At 43.9% G+C, this 17,247-nt stretch overlaps 1 protein-coding gene across 1 annotated transcript in view; it reads right to left on the reverse strand.

Annotated features, from left to right (window-relative positions):
• Positions 1-295: 295 nt before the first annotated feature.
• LOC139563171 (synaptotagmin-9-like) overlaps positions 296-17,247 on the reverse strand; it is a 29,419-nt gene continuing 12,467 nt past the window's right edge. Inside the window, exons 4-7 of the mRNA XM_071381509.1 lie at positions 4,799-4,919; positions 4,351-4,522; positions 2,907-3,036; positions 296-1,003 (exon numbers count right to left, since the gene is read on the reverse strand). Coding sequence (XP_071237610.1) covers positions 935-1,003; positions 2,907-3,036; positions 4,351-4,522; positions 4,799-4,919 — 492 coding nt within the window. The 3' untranslated portion in view covers positions 296-934. The remainder of the gene's footprint in view (positions 1,004-2,906; positions 3,037-4,350; positions 4,523-4,798; positions 4,920-17,247) is intronic.

A 17,247-nucleotide genomic window follows, 5' to 3' on the forward strand; every position in this document is an offset into this window, starting at 1 on the left:
CAATGTTTTGAACATTGGACAGCCTGTGTTACAAGTGATGACCGTTTTGAGTTTTGTGTCTAGAGTTTTGAAAAATGACCACAAGGTTCTGAAATTAGTGCCAAAGTGATTGTTAAAAACTGTAATAGAATCACAGTCCCCCAATTACACATAATAATTGTATTAATTTACATGATCAGATTAGGCATGTTGGTTTTCATTACCATGTGGTTTTACACTTGCCTTTTATCGCCTCAAGACAATCTGTAGTTGCCATAGCAACAGGTGACAAGTATTAACATTGAACACCCAGCTGTGTATTTATTAATAAATATTTATTGATAACAATTGAAAGGACATTTTTACGTACAGGTACTAAGTCTAAGAAATGAATTGCCACTGCACATGTCATGTGATCATCCGACACAACAATCTATTCCAAGAACAGAAACCGAAAGAAATTGAGGAGAAGATATTCCACCAAAAACCATGACCTCATGCACCGTTTCCAAATGAAATATGTATGTCAGTTCGACTGGTTGTTTTTAAGTACACTGTGCAATACAGACACACCCCATTAAAAACAGGTAGAGCAAGACTAATGTAAAAAACGGTTACTTCAAACTCAGGCTTAGACCAAACTGTTAAAACTTCCTGGTTGTTTTTGTCATCGATTTTCTTTTTGGAACTGAATAAAAAAGAAAACAACCATATTATGTGGTCACTTAACATGCAACTGAATCAATCCAACTCCCCATGCAAACGTCCTGTCCCAGAGACGCAGAGCAGACAATAATTCGTCTCTGATAACCAGGAGATCGACCGCACACGGTCGTGACGTATAACAGTATGTCGACCACTCAGCAGGACGGTACTCCTAAGGTTGGGCTGGGCTGCCTGGCTCTTCTCCTTGTGGTCGTATTCCAGGAGGGACCAGACGGTTAAGCTTACGGGCTTACGGAGACGGAGGAGTCTTCAGGGAATTACAGGACCCTGCCTGGCTCCCACCTGTGGTGCCTTGATACTGTGGGAGAGAGAGAGAGAGAGACGAAAGAGAGATAAAGCTCCAATAAAGATAGCTGTGTACATGTAGATTAGTAGTCATTCTGTAGAGGAGATGAAGATAACAGATCACTTCGGGTCAGTGTATTGACCAAATCTGCTACTTCAATAAACCAATTAAATTGTGAGTTCTGTTAGAAAGTGACGTTCACTGCACTGTAGTTAAAGCGTAATAGCAGCAATTGTGACCTAAAGACATTAATAAGAGCTCACTAATGCAAGACTCTCTCACTAATTGTAGGTGATAAGCAACAAGCTGTGCCAAACTAAAATATGTTCTGGAAATTATCTTTATTGCCTCTGAATCCTCCTTAGAGGACTGCCAAACAGAACTACTCTCTAAAATACCCGTAGTGAAAACAAAGATTCTCTCAAACTCCCAGCACTTCAACATGAAAGCACTTGATTGATTCTCTTCTTTCGCTTGCAGAAATCTAGCCGCTCAGAATCGGTTAGTTAAGCAAGCAGAAAAACGTCTTCCTCTCTTTTCATCTCATCAAAGTCAGATGTATTTTCCAGTGAAAGGTTCAGTTCTTCTTGACAGTAATTGTTTTGTTTGCTGGCTTAAAAGCAAAAAGACAGAAGCCATTACAGAAAGCGAGTGAGGGAGAGAGTGATGGGTTACAGAGCAAACAAACACACACAAACAAAGCTGCGTTTGAAGTCCTTTTGCATCCCGGGTGTGTTTTGAATATGTGATTTTTGGGGGAGGGCCTTGTGAAGGCAGAACAACATTGATTCAAATGGCTGGTGAGGCAGACTGCTAAATAATAGATGTGCTTTCCTGGGGGCTCAAATTAGGATTTCAAAGTATAGTCACATAATGTAACTAACTAAGTAAGTAACCCTGAAGCAAACAGAATAGTCCGCTTAATTGTTCCTTTTCTCAAATCCTGCTCTGTCTGTCTCTCTACCTCTTTTCTTGCTCTCGTACTGTCTCGTTCACTTAATCTACAGTGTCTCTCCCTATCTGTCTGTCTCACTCTCTCTTTCTCTCCCTCGCTCCCTCTCTAGACTTTGGTGGTTCACTCAGCTGTGTTCTAAAAGGAAGACAGTCTCCTTTGATGCCAACACAATAAAGCCATTACACAAGGCTGAGTGCACAGGTCACACACTCTCTCCTTCAACTCCTCAACACTCCTCTCCACTCAATTTAGCCGCCATAATAATAGATGTATTATTATATATTTCCAATTCATGTCAGCTATTGTATGTATACCGTTGTTCAGCTACCTTGTACATAGCAACATCTTATACAATGCAATGTAAACATGAAATGTAGAAAGGCCTTGATTCCTCTTCAGAAGAATCAGTATAGTTGCTGCCATGCTTCTTGCTGCCATCAGACATTGAGACTGAGACATTGAGACTGAGACAGAGTCTACTGTACCTACTCGTTGAAAGCCTTGGCATTCTCAGCTGTTTTTAGCAATGGAGTATTTTTTGTGCTTGGAGGTTGAGAGGTTGAGAGCCTCTTAGGGTATTGATTATTGAGAAGAATGAGGCCTTAGAAAAGAGGAGGGTAATTCTGATGAATGAGTTTCTGTGGCAGGTAACGACACTCTACCGTCTGAAGTCTAAAACCACCAGACATAGGTCAAACTAGTCAGCTCAAAGATGCCGGGTATTTGAGTCATTTTGACAGTATGCAATAAAAACCTATTTAGGCTGAGACAAACCTTGAAAATGTTGCACTTGGAAACAAGACACATATGTGGACACACACACACACACACACACACACACACACACACACACACACACACACACACACACACACACACACACACACACACACACACACACACACACACACACACACACACACACACACACACACACACACAAACGAACACCGGCTTTACCTCTATGAGCGGGTGCCAGTGGGCGATGGGTTTTCGCGGGTACGACAGCATTTCGTTCCAGTGGTCTCGGCCCAGGTGCTCTGCATCGTTGCCCACTTTACACACCCCGATGACCTCATTATGGCCTACACTGGATAGGGAAACACACAGAGGCCTTCATTACTCCTGCCTTTGGACTGGAGATGAAGGAGTACTGTCTCTACCTAAACGTAATGTTTATTTGGGTAGTAAGATAAACATACACGTTTATTCCTAACTTTAGACAGAACATTAAAGTAACATTACAGTAACCCTGTGTGGATCTAAAAGTGAATCACATGACTCATTGAAAATGTGTAAATTCAGCGAAAAATAGGGCATCAACCAAAATGTATGATGGGATGTGAAATCTCAGGAAAGAACATTCATATTGTGTCTGTATGAATGGTGTGACAGAACTAAATGATGTGACAGAAAGAGAGAATCTTTTCAATAATGGTGTGACAGAACAGTCATTCAAAGCTAGGTGATCATCTGAATATGTCTGCCTTCATAGTAATGATGATACATTTGCCATGGTAGAAAAACCACAATTTAAAAACTACTGTCACTGAGTTAAAAGCTACTGAGTCATTGAGTTTAGCTTTTAGTTTAATTTATTAATTCGACCATTTAAAAAAAACAAGCACACATAAAACTTGAAAAAGCCATACGTGTACATGAATAAAATCATTGAGGATAACACACAATAAAGTCTGGGACTTATTTCCATTGTGGTCCTCTTGAGACAAGATGGCTGGACAAGATCAAACACAGTATGGCAGTGAAATAATAAAACAAAAACAGAGAAGAAGAACATCTATCTCATCATTCCAGTTACATCATAGCAGTTATTCATATGGGCACAGAAGACATCAAACATATGTTTACTTTATTTTTAAAGCTTCCCATGAAGGAAGTTGTTTTTATGAGCAGAGGCAACTCATTCCATTCTGAGGCTCCAGTACATAAGAAAGTATCTTTCCCAGCATTACTCCTGAACCTGTATAAGCACACATCAGCAACACCTGATCTGGTGCTGTGATTGTGTGCATCCCTAACACGAGGAAATCAATCACTTAGATATCTGTGCGCAGGACCATAAATACTCCTGTAAACCAAACCTAGTCTAATCTGGGACACCCTAGCCTCAACAGGCAGCCAGTTTAGTTCCTGAAAGCAGCTCCTGCCTATGTGAGTACGTGGACTCACCTTCAATACCACCCTGATCAGCTTATTCTGGGCTACCTGGAGCTTCCCCTTCATAAATTTAGATAAGCCCCCAAACCAGGAAGTACTAGCATAGTTAAAATGGTGTTAAATGAGGGCAGTAGCTAGCACTTTCAAAAGCTACTGAGTCACTGAGTTAAAAGCTACCGAGTCACTGAGTTAAAAACTACTGGATCTCTGAGTTAAATTTACTCACCGGTCGTAGTCCATGACGGCGATCATAAGGCCGATCTGGTCAATGTTCTCTGGGGGGACATCAAAGACTATGGCTTCATTGTAGACAGGGTTCAGAGTGTTCCTCTTAGTGGAGGTCTTCCTCTTCTTTAATCTCCGACCGTCACACATTAGCGAGACCTTCACATACGGGTCTAGAGAGAGAGAGACATAGAGAGTGACAAACTGAGACATTGAGACATTGAGACATTGAGACTGAGACATTGAGACTGAGACATTCAGACATTGAGACTGAGACATTGAGACTGAGACATTGAGACTGAGACAGAGTCTACTGTACTATTTTTGTTGTATACAGCATATGTTGATGTTAGGTAGTATTAAATAGAAACACACAGTGTTATAGTAATGTGCTGAATAGAAATCCACAGTGAGATATTATGTATTTTTGTGGTAGTGTTGACTTCTACCTGATGCCCCAGTGATGTCCATGGCCTTAAGGTTCCTGGCCTTGATCATGGTGATGGTCAGTCTGCCGGCAGTGGGCAGGTAGCACAGAGAGAACATCAGGTCTCCCAGGTCCACATTATCCTGCAGGGTGGAAACACCACAATATCAACCACATCCTGCAGGGTGGAAACACAACCTAACACCACAATATCAACCACTGTGTCCAGGGTGGAAACACAATACTATCAACCACTGTATCCTGCAGGGTGAAAGCACAACATAACAATATCAACCACTGTATCCTGCAGGGTGGAAACACAACACAACAATATCAACCACTGTATCCTGCAGGGTGGAAACACAACACCACTATATCAACCACTAAATAAATAATCTCAAAATAATCAATATACGGTCCGGATCGGTCAAGGACAAGATCCTTATTGTTCTTACCCCAATATCATTAGAATAAGGATGGAATAGAACACTATCACAACAAGCTCTGACCATATCAAGCTCAAACCATTGCCGTGGGATTTTACAAGGACTTGAGCCAACATGTTGACCAAAATCCTATCATGGCAACTCTCTAGTTGGTTTCGCTGAAGGGTAGGCAGAGCTTTTTCTTATGAGATTAACAATGGCAAATTCCCTCACTCTCTTTATAACTAATATGTTGCTAATTTATAGGAGAAATCATCACTGACATGTCCTCATAAGTATCATCACAATCTCAATCACAGGTAACGGTGCTGTAGCAAAGGTGTCAGGCTAGATTTATCTGAAACCCTTCCCAGTCATTGGTCTGGAAAACTCCCTCTCATATTTCCAATAATAAACATTGATGCTACACGAGAGAGAAGACTTGTAACGCCCTGACCATAGAGAGCCTGTTATTCTCTATGTTGGTTAGGTCGGGGTGTGACTAGGGTGGGTCATCTAGGTAATTATATATCTATGTTGGCCTGGTATGATTCCCAATCAGAGGCAGCTGTTTATCGTTGTCTCTGATTAGGGATCATATTTAGGCAGCCATTTACCCTTTGTGCTTTGTGGGATCTTGTCTAGGTATAGTTGCCTGTGAGCACTACGCTGAGCTTCACGTTTCGTTTGTTCGCTTTATTGTTTTTGTTATTTGAGTTTTCTCTTCCTAATCAAAAGGATGGAAACATACCACGCTGCATTTTGGTCCACTCCTTATGATGATAGTGACAAGACTTCTGTTCGGCTGTAAAAAGCAACAGCTCAAATATCACCCTGTTCTGAAAATAACTCCGTAGAGGTAGTGAGATCTCCTCTGACACACTGAGAATTCCACTGGAACATTTTAATGGGAGAGCAATAACTTTCTATGCAAGATTTTAATTGATTAACCCAATGAAAGGTTTCATAAAAACGTTACCAAACTTACACAAAATGTTTTGCTACTGTACTGTAGTCCTACTAATGAATACCTCTAGACATTCCTAAGGCATATTGATGCGTATGCAGCCGTGCATTTTTTTTTTATAGTTACTTTCTCCTTCCCAAACTAGATTAGCGAACACAAACAGAATGCCCCTCAGACTGTTAATAGCAGGGCGTTCTGCTGGTCTCTCTCTGCCGTCTACCATGCCCGAGGGGGGGAGGGGGGTTGTTTTCTCCTAGAACCCCCTGCGGTGTTCCGTGATGAGGTCCCTACGTCCTGTGACATTTACACACCTCTCCCTAATCGTCTTCCTATCGAGTTGCTCTGGGATGCAAGCAGGATGAGAAGGGTTCGATCCGTGTCCCAGGCATCCAGGGACCCCCCGATGGGCCTTCACCAGCAGGAAATAGCATTTTAAGAGAGCGGGGGGGGGGGGGGGGGGGTGACAGTAGGTGTAGGAGGCAACAGCGGGTGCAGGAGAAGATGACGACTGTGCTCCTCTGAGTCTCTGGTCATCACGTCGCCTCACAACCCCAAATCTCACTGGCTTTAAACATCCCAGCTAAAGTACAGCCTCGTAGAGAGCATTTACTGCTAACGCCATGGTTTCAGGTAACACAATCTACTTACAGAAGCTACTACTCTGCCTAGGAGAAGCTAAATTAGTCCTACAGTTGTGCAGTCTTACCTCTTTGTTTCAGTACAGCAAAATTACATTTACAAGGATTCTTCTATGGCCATGGCCTCAGCACAGACGCGGAATACAGCTGCACTTCCGTTGAATTGTATAGGCCCTTCACACAGATAAGCAAACACCCCTCTATGACTAGCAGAGCTGCTCTCCCCCGGGCCAAACAATCAGTTATACTTCAACTGATATTGGTTTTGTGTATGCGTTCGTGTGTGTGTGTGCGTGTGCGTGTTTGTGTGTGTGTATGTGTGTGTGTGTGTGTGTGTGTGTGTGTGTGTGTGTGTGTGTGCGCATGCCTGTGCGCGTGCGTGTATGTATGTGCTGGACGGCAGGTAGCCTAGCGGTTAAGAGCTTTCGGCCAATAACCGAAAGGTCTCTGGTTCGAATCCCTGAGCCGACGAGGTGAAAAATCTGTCTCTTAACCCTAATTGCTCTTGTTAGTCGCTCTGGATAAGTGTCTGCTCAATGACTAAAATGTAAAAATATGCGTGTGTATGCATTGGCAAACAACAGAAGCCATACTTGGTTTAGACATCCCCCAAAGGATTGTAGAGAACCTGAAGGAGGGAATAAGGAAGAGAGATGGTGCTAAAGACTGAAATAGAGGATGGTGGGAGGAGCTATAGGAGGACGGGCTTATTGTATTTGTGTTGTATTTGTATCCCTGAATCTCCCTCCTACCCTCTTCCATCAGGAATCCTTCCCTCTGATTGGTTGCCTGGCAGACAGATACAGCACGCTACCCCAACTTAATCTGAGAGTTAAGGTGACCACTCATCTACAACAACACAAATAACAGGTCAAACCCACTGGCTCCAGGTCATCTATAAGTCTATGCTAGGTTAAGCCCCGCCTTATCTCAGCTCACTGGTCACCATAGCAACACCCACCTGTAGCACGCGCTCCAGCAGGTATATTTCACTGGTCACCCCAAAAGCCAGCACTTCCTTTGGCCGCCTTTCCTTCCAATTCTCTGCTGCCAATGACTGGGAAGAATTGCAAAAATCACTGAAGCTGGAGACTCATATCTCCCTCTCTAACTTTAAGCATCAGCTGTCAGAGCAGCTCACCGATCACTGTACTTGTACACAGCCAATCTGTAAATAGCCCACCCAACTTCATTCCCATATTGTTACTTGCACCCCAGTATCTCTATTTTCCACTTGCACATTATCATCTGCACATCTGTCATTCCAGTGTTAATGATAAATTGTAATTGTTTTGCCTCTATGGCTTATTTATTGCCTTACCTCCCTACTCTTCTACATTTGCACACGCTGTACATAGATTTTTCTATTGTGTTATTGACTGTACGTTTGTTTATGTGTAACTCTGTTGTTGTTTTGCCGCACTGCTTTGCTTTATCTTGGCCAGGTCGCAGTTGTAAATGAGAACTTGTTCTCAAATGGCCTACCTGGTTAAATAAAGGTGATTTTTTTATATTTTTATAAATAAATAAATTGAACAACGTCACTGCTCTCCTATTTCGGGAGCTGTGACTGTCGTCGACTTCGTCTATGTTTGGTGTGCAGTGGTCTCGGAGTGCAGTAGTAACACGCACTCTGTCTACACATATTCAAAGTTAACACGCCAAACATAACAGCAGCTTACAACAGATGCGAAAGGCTGTGATAACACTGAACAATACTGTCAGGTTTTGGCCAGGACTGTTCTGTTTTTTTGTCACTAGATGTCCCCATTGCACCTTTTTTTGTACCTTTTGTTTTTCCTTTGCTCTAATTATTGTTTGCACCTGTATGTCGTTCCCTTGTTAGTATTTAATCCCTGTGTTTTCCTCAGTTCCTTGCTCAGTGTTTGTATGTTAGCACCCAGCCCCAGCCCAAGCCTTGTTGTGAACATATATTTTTCTCTTGTTGGATTTTCCAGAGGTTCTCTGGTTTTGTTCTTTTGTATTTTGTATTAGTCTTTTGAGGTTTGTTTTTCCCTTGCTGTTTTTACCACTTTGTGGATTTTCTTTGTATTTTGGAAGATGTCTATTTTTTATTAAACCACCATCTCTAGTACTGCTGTGTCTGCCTCATCTTCTGGGTTCTGCCGATTTAGTGACTGTTTCTCGCACCGGGTCCTGACAGAAACACTGAGCCATTAAAATGAACCCAGAGGCAGCCAGTACCCAGGACTTTTTTCCCATGCTGTCCCACCACGAGGGGACTGTCCAACGTCACGAAGCTGCTCTGGTTCAGCAAGAGGCCTTAATGGCTGGACATTCTCAACTTCTGTCGGAGATGATGACTTCCATAAAGCAGATTTCTGATCAACTTTCTCCTGCAACCGCTTCTGCTCCAGTTCATCAGATTCAAGTGCCCGTGGCAGTTAACCCCCTGGCTGAACCTCGTCTGCCGCCTCCCCAACGGTTCTCAGGTGATCCGAGTGGTTGTAAGGGGTTTTTCACCCAATGTTCTCTCTCCTTCGAGCTGCAACCCTCGTCATATCCCACCGACCGGTCCAAGATAGCATATATCATCACCCTGCTGTCGGAAAAAGCCCTAGCCTGGGCTACTGCTGTGTGGGATGCCCAAAGTCCCTGCTGTGCCAGCTACTCTACCTTTGCTGAAGAATTCAAGCGAGTGTTTCAAGGTCCTACCAGCGGTCCTGACTCAGCCAAACAGCTCCTGACTCTCCGCCAAGGTCGGCGCAGCGTGACGGACTATGCCATCCAGTTCCGCACGGTGGCAGCAGCGAGTGGCTGGAATGACGAGGCGCTCACAGTGTGCTTTTTGAAGGGTCTTTCCGACACCATCCAAGATGAACTGGCCACTCGGGAACCACCGGACAACCTCGAGTCCCTGATCAAGTTGGCTTCACGCATAGACCAGCGTCTGAGAGAGAGAGAGCTCAACCGTAGATCTCTCACCCTAGCTCCAATCGGTCCCAGCTCCGAGTCTCCACCTTTATCCCCGCTGACTCCACCGGAACCCATGCAGGTTGGACGCATCTCCCAGGCTGAGAGAGACCGCCGGATGAGGGAGCGATGCTGTCTATATTGCGGCAAACCGGGCCATTTCCTCTCCACGTGTCCCGGGCTCCAGGGAAAACGCACTCTCCCGTGCAGGTCTGGGAGGACGGTAACGGGAAACATAACCTCCTCTCATCCATCCAACTCCCGCCTGCTCATTCCAGTTACCCTTTCCTGGGACAACCACGAGCTTCCCCTTCAAGCCTTGGTAGACTCTGGAGCCGCAGGTAACTTCATGGATGGTGTCTGGGCGAAGGAGAATGGCGTTCCCTCTGAATCTCTAAGTGACCCCATAAGGGTTACTACGTTGGATGGAAGCCCTTTGGGATCTGGACTTGTCACTCGTGTCACTACCCCCTTGCGTCTTTCAGTTTCCCAACACCAGGAAGTGATGAACTTTCATCTGACCTCGTGTTCCGAGTTCCCTCTCGTCCTTGGATACCCCTGGCTTCACAGCCATAACCCTCACATCGACTGGTCTGTGGGCACTATCAAGCAGTGGGGTCCTACGTGCCAAGCCACTTGTATCTTCCCAAGTTCCCCGAGTTCCCCTCCCCATTGCACCTTTTTTTTGTACCTTTTGTTTTTCCTTTGCTCTAATTATTGTTTGCACCTGTATGTCGTTCCCTTGTTAGTATTTAATCCCTGTGTGTTCCTCAGTTCCTGGCTCAGTGTTTCTGTCAGGACCCGGTGCGAGAAACAGTCACTAAATCGGCAGAACCCAGAAGATGAGGCAGACACAGCAGTACTAGAGATGGTGGTTTAATAAAAAATAGACATCTTCCAAAATACAAAGAAAATCCACAAAGTGGTAAAAACAGCAAGGGAAAAACAAACCTCAAAAGACTAATACAAAATACAAAAGAACAAAACCAGAGAACCTCTGGAAAATCCAACAAGAGAAAAATATATGTTCACAACAAGGCTTGGGCTGGGGCTGGGTGCTAACATACAAACACTGAGCAAGGAACTGAGGAACACACAGGGATTAAATACTAACAAGGGAACGACATACAGGTGCAAACAATAATTAGAGCAAAGGAAAAACAAAAGGTACAAAAAAAAGGTGCAATGGGGACATCTAGTGACAAAAAACCAGAACAGTCCTGGCCAAAACCTGACAAATACAACTGTTTTGTCAGGTTTCTGCCTGTGTCTAGCTAATGATGAAAGGGATGAGGAGATATTTTGTCATTCGAGGCAAGTTGTTATATTACAATAACTGTTCCATTTCAGAAAAACTGATATGTTGTGAAAACTAAAACTCCATAATAATAACTATGCCATTTCAGAGAACCTGCTACATTTCCAAAGTATTCGAGGCGTGTTGTCATCTTACAATAACTGTGAGATTTCAGAGCAACTGGAATGTTGTAAAGAATAACATTCCGTCCCCATGTATATCTTCCCCATCATACCGAGCACCGATACAGCTGGTCAGTGAGGTGTGTGATTCTGTCAGCTATGTGAGGAGATGTGGATCTGATTGCCTCGGGTTGTGAAAGAAGGGAGAGATGCATGATCCTGTCTGCTTTATGAGACACACTCCTCCCTCTTTCTCAGTAACACTTCAGTGGTGTTGTTTCATACTGTCTCACCCTTCATCTCACTCTGTTTTTTGTTCTTTCTCTTTTCCCCTTGAGTAGTGGTTCAGAGAGAGGGAAGATATTGGGTGGACACCGAGTGTTATAGACACTAGAGAGTAGTCCTGTCAGGTTTCTTTGTTTCTTCTGATCTATGCTAATATATGTGTGCTCTGACCTTCTTCACTGGGTCCAGACTCTGACTGGCTACATGATAGCTTTGGAGGTAATGCGTTACTTATAACTGGAGGGTCTCTGTTTCAAGCCCCTCATCATCCACAACAGTTTTACCTTCAAGACCCTAACAAGCTCCTCCGATATGCATGTGTATTCATGTCACAGTACACAGTGAGCGGTTAACATGTACATCATATACTGTAGCTACCCTCTGTATGAGCGGGTTGTCATTTGCAGTAAATTGTTGTGTTTGGGGCCAAATGCTTGCTTATGAAAGTCATTTCACTGGGCTGGGTCTGTGAACTGTTCTGACAGAGCATCTTAGACAGATCTTGTGTGGTTTGGATTGGGTTTTGAAATGTTCCAGAGAGCTTCATGTGCCCTCAGGGTAAGGACTGCTAACCACAGGCAGCTCAACACAAACAAGCCTATTGCAATCCAATTGTAATATCATTGTGAAAATAAAATATAATGAGCAAAAACTATAAATGTATAACTTACAGGCTATAATTAGGCCCAGAGTAGTTCCTGGTGTCACGACTTCGACCGAGGCAGGCTCTCCTTCCCGTTCGGGTGGCGTTCGGCGGTCGTCGTCACTGGCCTATTAGCTGCCACTGATCCTTTTCTCCCCCTCCCTATGTGTTTAATGGGTGCACCTGTTTTGTATTAGGGTTAATTAGTTGGGCTTATTAGTCAGCCGGCCCGCACGTTTCTTTGTGCGGGATTGTTTGTTTGTAAGTAGTGGTGTTGGTTTTGTGCTACGTGTTTACTGGACTGTGTTCGTTTCCCCCGTGTCTGGGGTTGGTTAAGAAGTACACCCAGTGTGTTAGTAGGGTGGCCTAGTTTGTCCGTGTTCATTAAAGAACATTTGTATTTGCACCTGCTGTTTCCTGCACTTTGACTTCACACTCCGACACCCAGGCCTTACACCTGGTCAGGTTACATGGTCAGGTAAACTCCTGGTCTTAGTCATGAGGGATGTATGATTTCTTGGTCATGGTCTTGGTTAGGGCTGTTCTCTGTTGTTGCTGGGGCTCCAGACTTAGTGGGAGGCCTGGTCCAGCCCTAGACAGGCTTTAGTAATTAATGGATGCCATCACCATCTCTGTGTCAACCTGTCAAAGCTGCCTCCCTCTCACTAACAGCCGAGATGTAGGTCACTCCCCTCTGAAATGAAGCCCTCCATCCTGCTATGTGTATGCAAACATAAACATCCACAGAAGCACGTGTCATATGCATACACACACACACACACACACACACACACACACACACACACACACACACACACACACACACACACACACACACACACACACACACACACACACACACACACACACACACACACACACATCCAAATACCAACATCCAAATGCCTGTGGTTAAATGAAATACCATGGGCTTGAGACTGATATTTTTGTCCTTCCCAAATATAGATACACTCAGAGCTAATGAGCCATGTTACCAGACAACCCCTCACTGGTACATTATTTAGGTCATCTTCCTAAATAACGGCTCGATCAAAGTGGCAAAGACATTTGAAAGTCTAATTAAACTTATCAAAGACCCAATATGAGTGGCGATTTATTAATTACTACCTAGACTGAGTCTGCCCTCCACTATATACTTTTATTTCTCTGCCCAGCCTACTACCACCCTCATTGTGTCCCACTGTACACTCCTAGTAAAAAAATGTTTGGTTCCAGGTAGAACTGTTTTTTTCTTAGAGTGTATTCATATTATTAATTAGTCTAACATTAGCATGCAGATTATATTAGAGCTCATCAGAGATGGTGGGTACAGCGGCATCTCACTGTCATCACCCAGAGAGAGAGAGAACCGATTGCCTGATTACCAGACAGGTGAGGTGGAGGCGGAGGAGGCAGAGCTGAGGTGAAGAGGGAGGTGAGAGAGAGGAGGCAGAGCTGAGGGGAGGAGGGAGGTGAGAGAGAGGGGGAAGAGGAGGTGAGGGGATGGAGGTAGGGTTCAGTTGTCACAGAGCATCCAATTAAACCACACTGAGACAGTCAGACAGACACGCACATGTGGTCAATATGTTAGAGAACCAATTATGTGAGAATAATAAATGGCAGAGGAGGGAATAGGAGAGTAGAGCAGTGAAGAGAAAGCAGAGGAGGAGAGGGGAGAGGAGAACAGAGCAGTGAAGAGAGAGAGAGCAGAGGAGGAGAGGGGAGAGGAAAATAGAGCACTGAAGAGAGAGAGCAGAGGAGGAGAGGAAAGTAGAGCAGTGAAAAGAGAGAGGGGAGAGGAAAGTAGAGCAGTGAAGAGAGAGAGAGGAGGAGAGGAGAGGGCAGAGGAGAGTAGAGCAGTGAAGAGAGAGAGCAGAGTAGGAGAGGGGAGAGGAGAGCAGTGAAGAGAGAGAACAGTGTAGGAGAGGGGAGAGGAGAGCAGTGAAGAGAGAGAGCAGAGTAGGAGAGGGGAGAGGAGAGGACGGCTGATGTTAAAACTTCTTAAGACTAGGGGGCGCAGTTTTCGCTTTTGGCTAAAAAGGCGTACCCATTTGAAACTGCCTATTTCTCAGCCCCGAAACTAGAATATGCATAAGATAGTCAGATTAGGACAGAAAACACTCTGAAGTTTCCAAAACTGTAAAAATGTTGTCTGTGAGTTAAACAGAACTGATATTGCAGGCTAAAACCTGAGGAAAATCCAACCAGGAAGTGGCCCTATTCTTGAGACCTCTCTGTTCCCATGCATCCCTATTGCCCATATAAAGGGATATCAACCAGACTTCTTTTTCTATGTCTTCCCTAAGGTGTTAACAGCCTTTAGACATAGTTTCAGGCTTTTATTTTGAAGGATGAGCGTGAACGACCACATTGCGTAAGTGGATAGGTGGGGGCTCTCCGAGTGATTTTTGCGCAAAAGTGAAAGGCGGCCATTGTTTCTCTCGGTCCTAGTGAAAAGCCAACTGTCCCGGTTGATATATTATCGAATAGATATTTGAAAAACACCCTGAAGATGGATTATAAACAACGTTTGACATGTTTCTGTGGACATTATGGATATAATTTGGATTTTTTTCCGGCGTTGTCGCAAACGCTCTTTCCGGTGGATTCCTGGGCATAACGCACCAAACAAACGGAGGTATTTGGATATAAAAAATATCTTTATGGAACAAAAGGAACATTTGCTGTCTAACTGGGAGTCCCGTGAGTGAAACCATCCAAAGATCATCAAAGGTAAACGATTAATTTGATTGCTTTTCTGATTTTCGTGACCAAGTTACCTGACGCTAGGTGTTCTTATTGTTTTGTCGAGTGATCGATAAATTTACACAAATGCAAGTATTGCTTGCGCTGTAAAGCATAATTTCAAAATCTGAGACGAGAGATGGATTAACAAAAGGCTAAGGTGTGTTTTAAAATATTGCACTTGTGATTTCATGAAATTATATTTTATTATATACCGTTCGCGCTAGGCTAGGCTATGCTAGTCAGCGTTTCTGATGACAAATATCCCGGATCCGGGATGGGGAGTCCAGACAGGTTTTAACAAGGCAGCAGAGGGACTGCATTCAGATAATTACCACTGAGTACACTCTGAAGCCCAACCTTTACATCCAAAATCCAAGGGCCTCAATAAAAAAAATCCCTATTTGAATGTAGCCCAGCACTAACACAGGATTGTACCAATCAGCAGGGCATTGGTTGAATCAGTGCTGGAAAAGTCTGCACACCCTCTATGTAGCTTCGCAGGAGTAGGGCTGGCCAGCCCTGACTTACACTATGCAACCAGCCACATTAGCTGGAACAAAAGTCTACAGCCAGGGCCAGAGTAGGATTGACCACCCCTGGTCTATGTGCCTTTAAGTTCCATTGATATGGGTTGAAGGGAAGGACAGGTCATTACCTATACCTATTATTCTCCAGGCAACAGGGCACAGGGCTCTAACACAGTCATCCTGAAGGAATAATGAGTCACCTAGAGTCAGGTCACCTGGGTTCCAAACTCATGAAAGTCAAAATGGTTGCTGTTCAGACAAACTACAAAGACTTGTATCACTATTAAAGGTACAGAATCACCTGCACCCCAACACAGAGGACAGAATAACCAGCTCATGAATTATTCATAACTCAACATTTGCATGCTGTCCTTGCTCTGTGACTGTATCGCAAACCTGTGCGTACAGGAATGCTCTGAGTGGGTGTTAAATCATCTGTGACAAATGTCATCATATATCAGTGTGTGTGAGGGTGTTCTCTTCATCAGCTACGCCTCATTGATTCAGCACTGACCTCCCTGGAATAATATGAATCGTATTTTATAATCAATGGGAGGGCAGAGCTCTGATAAATGCCAGTTCCATATGACATGAAAAACACAGACAGGATCAATGGTCACATCACAGCTACTGTAGCTCACTCTCACACACTGAGAAAGGCGCTTGTCAATCAATGCAATCACTGAAGACAGGGCCTACCTGCGATTGTCTGCTACAACACCTTGCTTGTTTCAGCAAGGAGCAACAATATTTCTTCACGTTGTAGAGTCCATGTTACAGCAGATATTGATTCAACTGCACAAACGCCCGGCCGTCCTGTCCCGTAAAAAAATTATTCTTAAACGATTATGACAGTTATTTTCTTTTCATGACGGTCTTCATCCATAACTGTCGGTTACAAGGTTATACAGTAATTGTAATTGTGCCAGCCCTAAGATTGACAGACACACAGTACCATTCAAAAGTTTGGATACACCTACTCATTCCAGGGTTTTTCTTTATTTTTACTCTTTTCTACATTGTAGAATAATAGTGAAGACATAAATATTATGAAATAACACATATGGAATCACATAGTAACCAAAAAGTGTTAAACAAATCAAAATATATTTTATATTTGAGATTCTTCAAAGTAGCCACCCTTTCACTTAATGACAGCTTTGCACACTCTCTCAACCAGCTTAACCTGGAATGCATTTCCAACAGTCTTGAAGGAGTTCCCACATATGCCTGGCTGCTTTTAATGGTAGTGTATTTTTACACTCACTCACTCACACACACACACACACACACACACACACACACACACACACACACACACACACACACACACACACACACACACACACACACACACACACACACACACACACACACACACACACACACACACACACACACACACACACACACACACACTGAATTTAACATCACACAAACACACACAGTGCTGTCAGTTGTCTAATTTGCATGGCACCGTGATGAGCACTCATTCCTGATGACCTCAGGCATCATCACCATGGTCCCATTTAGCTCTGCAGAATGAGGTTAGGACCTGGTGGAAAGGAGCTGAGATGAGGTGAATTGGGAAGATTAGTGCGTAATGCTAATACTAATGGAAATGCCTCTGTGTCCTTCACCAGGGTCCACTTGATGGAACAATGCAGAGAAAGTGATTATGAGTTACCTTCCTGAAGGAGACAATGCTTCACTACTGAGAGATGAGATAGATAGAGCCCTAGGGGTGCTGGGGCACCTGCCCATTTGGTGTTTTTTTTTAACAAATTACTTTTTATTTTTTGTCTCTTTTCCTATTCATTTTTTTGTCTCTTCTCCCATGTGGCGCACCGGTCTAAGGCACTGCATCTCAGTGCTAGAGGCTTCA

The sequence above is a fragment of the Salvelinus alpinus genome, chromosome 33 (assembly GCF_045679555.1).
Source record: "Salvelinus alpinus chromosome 33, SLU_Salpinus.1, whole genome shotgun sequence".
Classification (NCBI taxonomy): domain Eukaryota; kingdom Metazoa; phylum Chordata; class Actinopteri; order Salmoniformes; family Salmonidae; genus Salvelinus; species Salvelinus alpinus.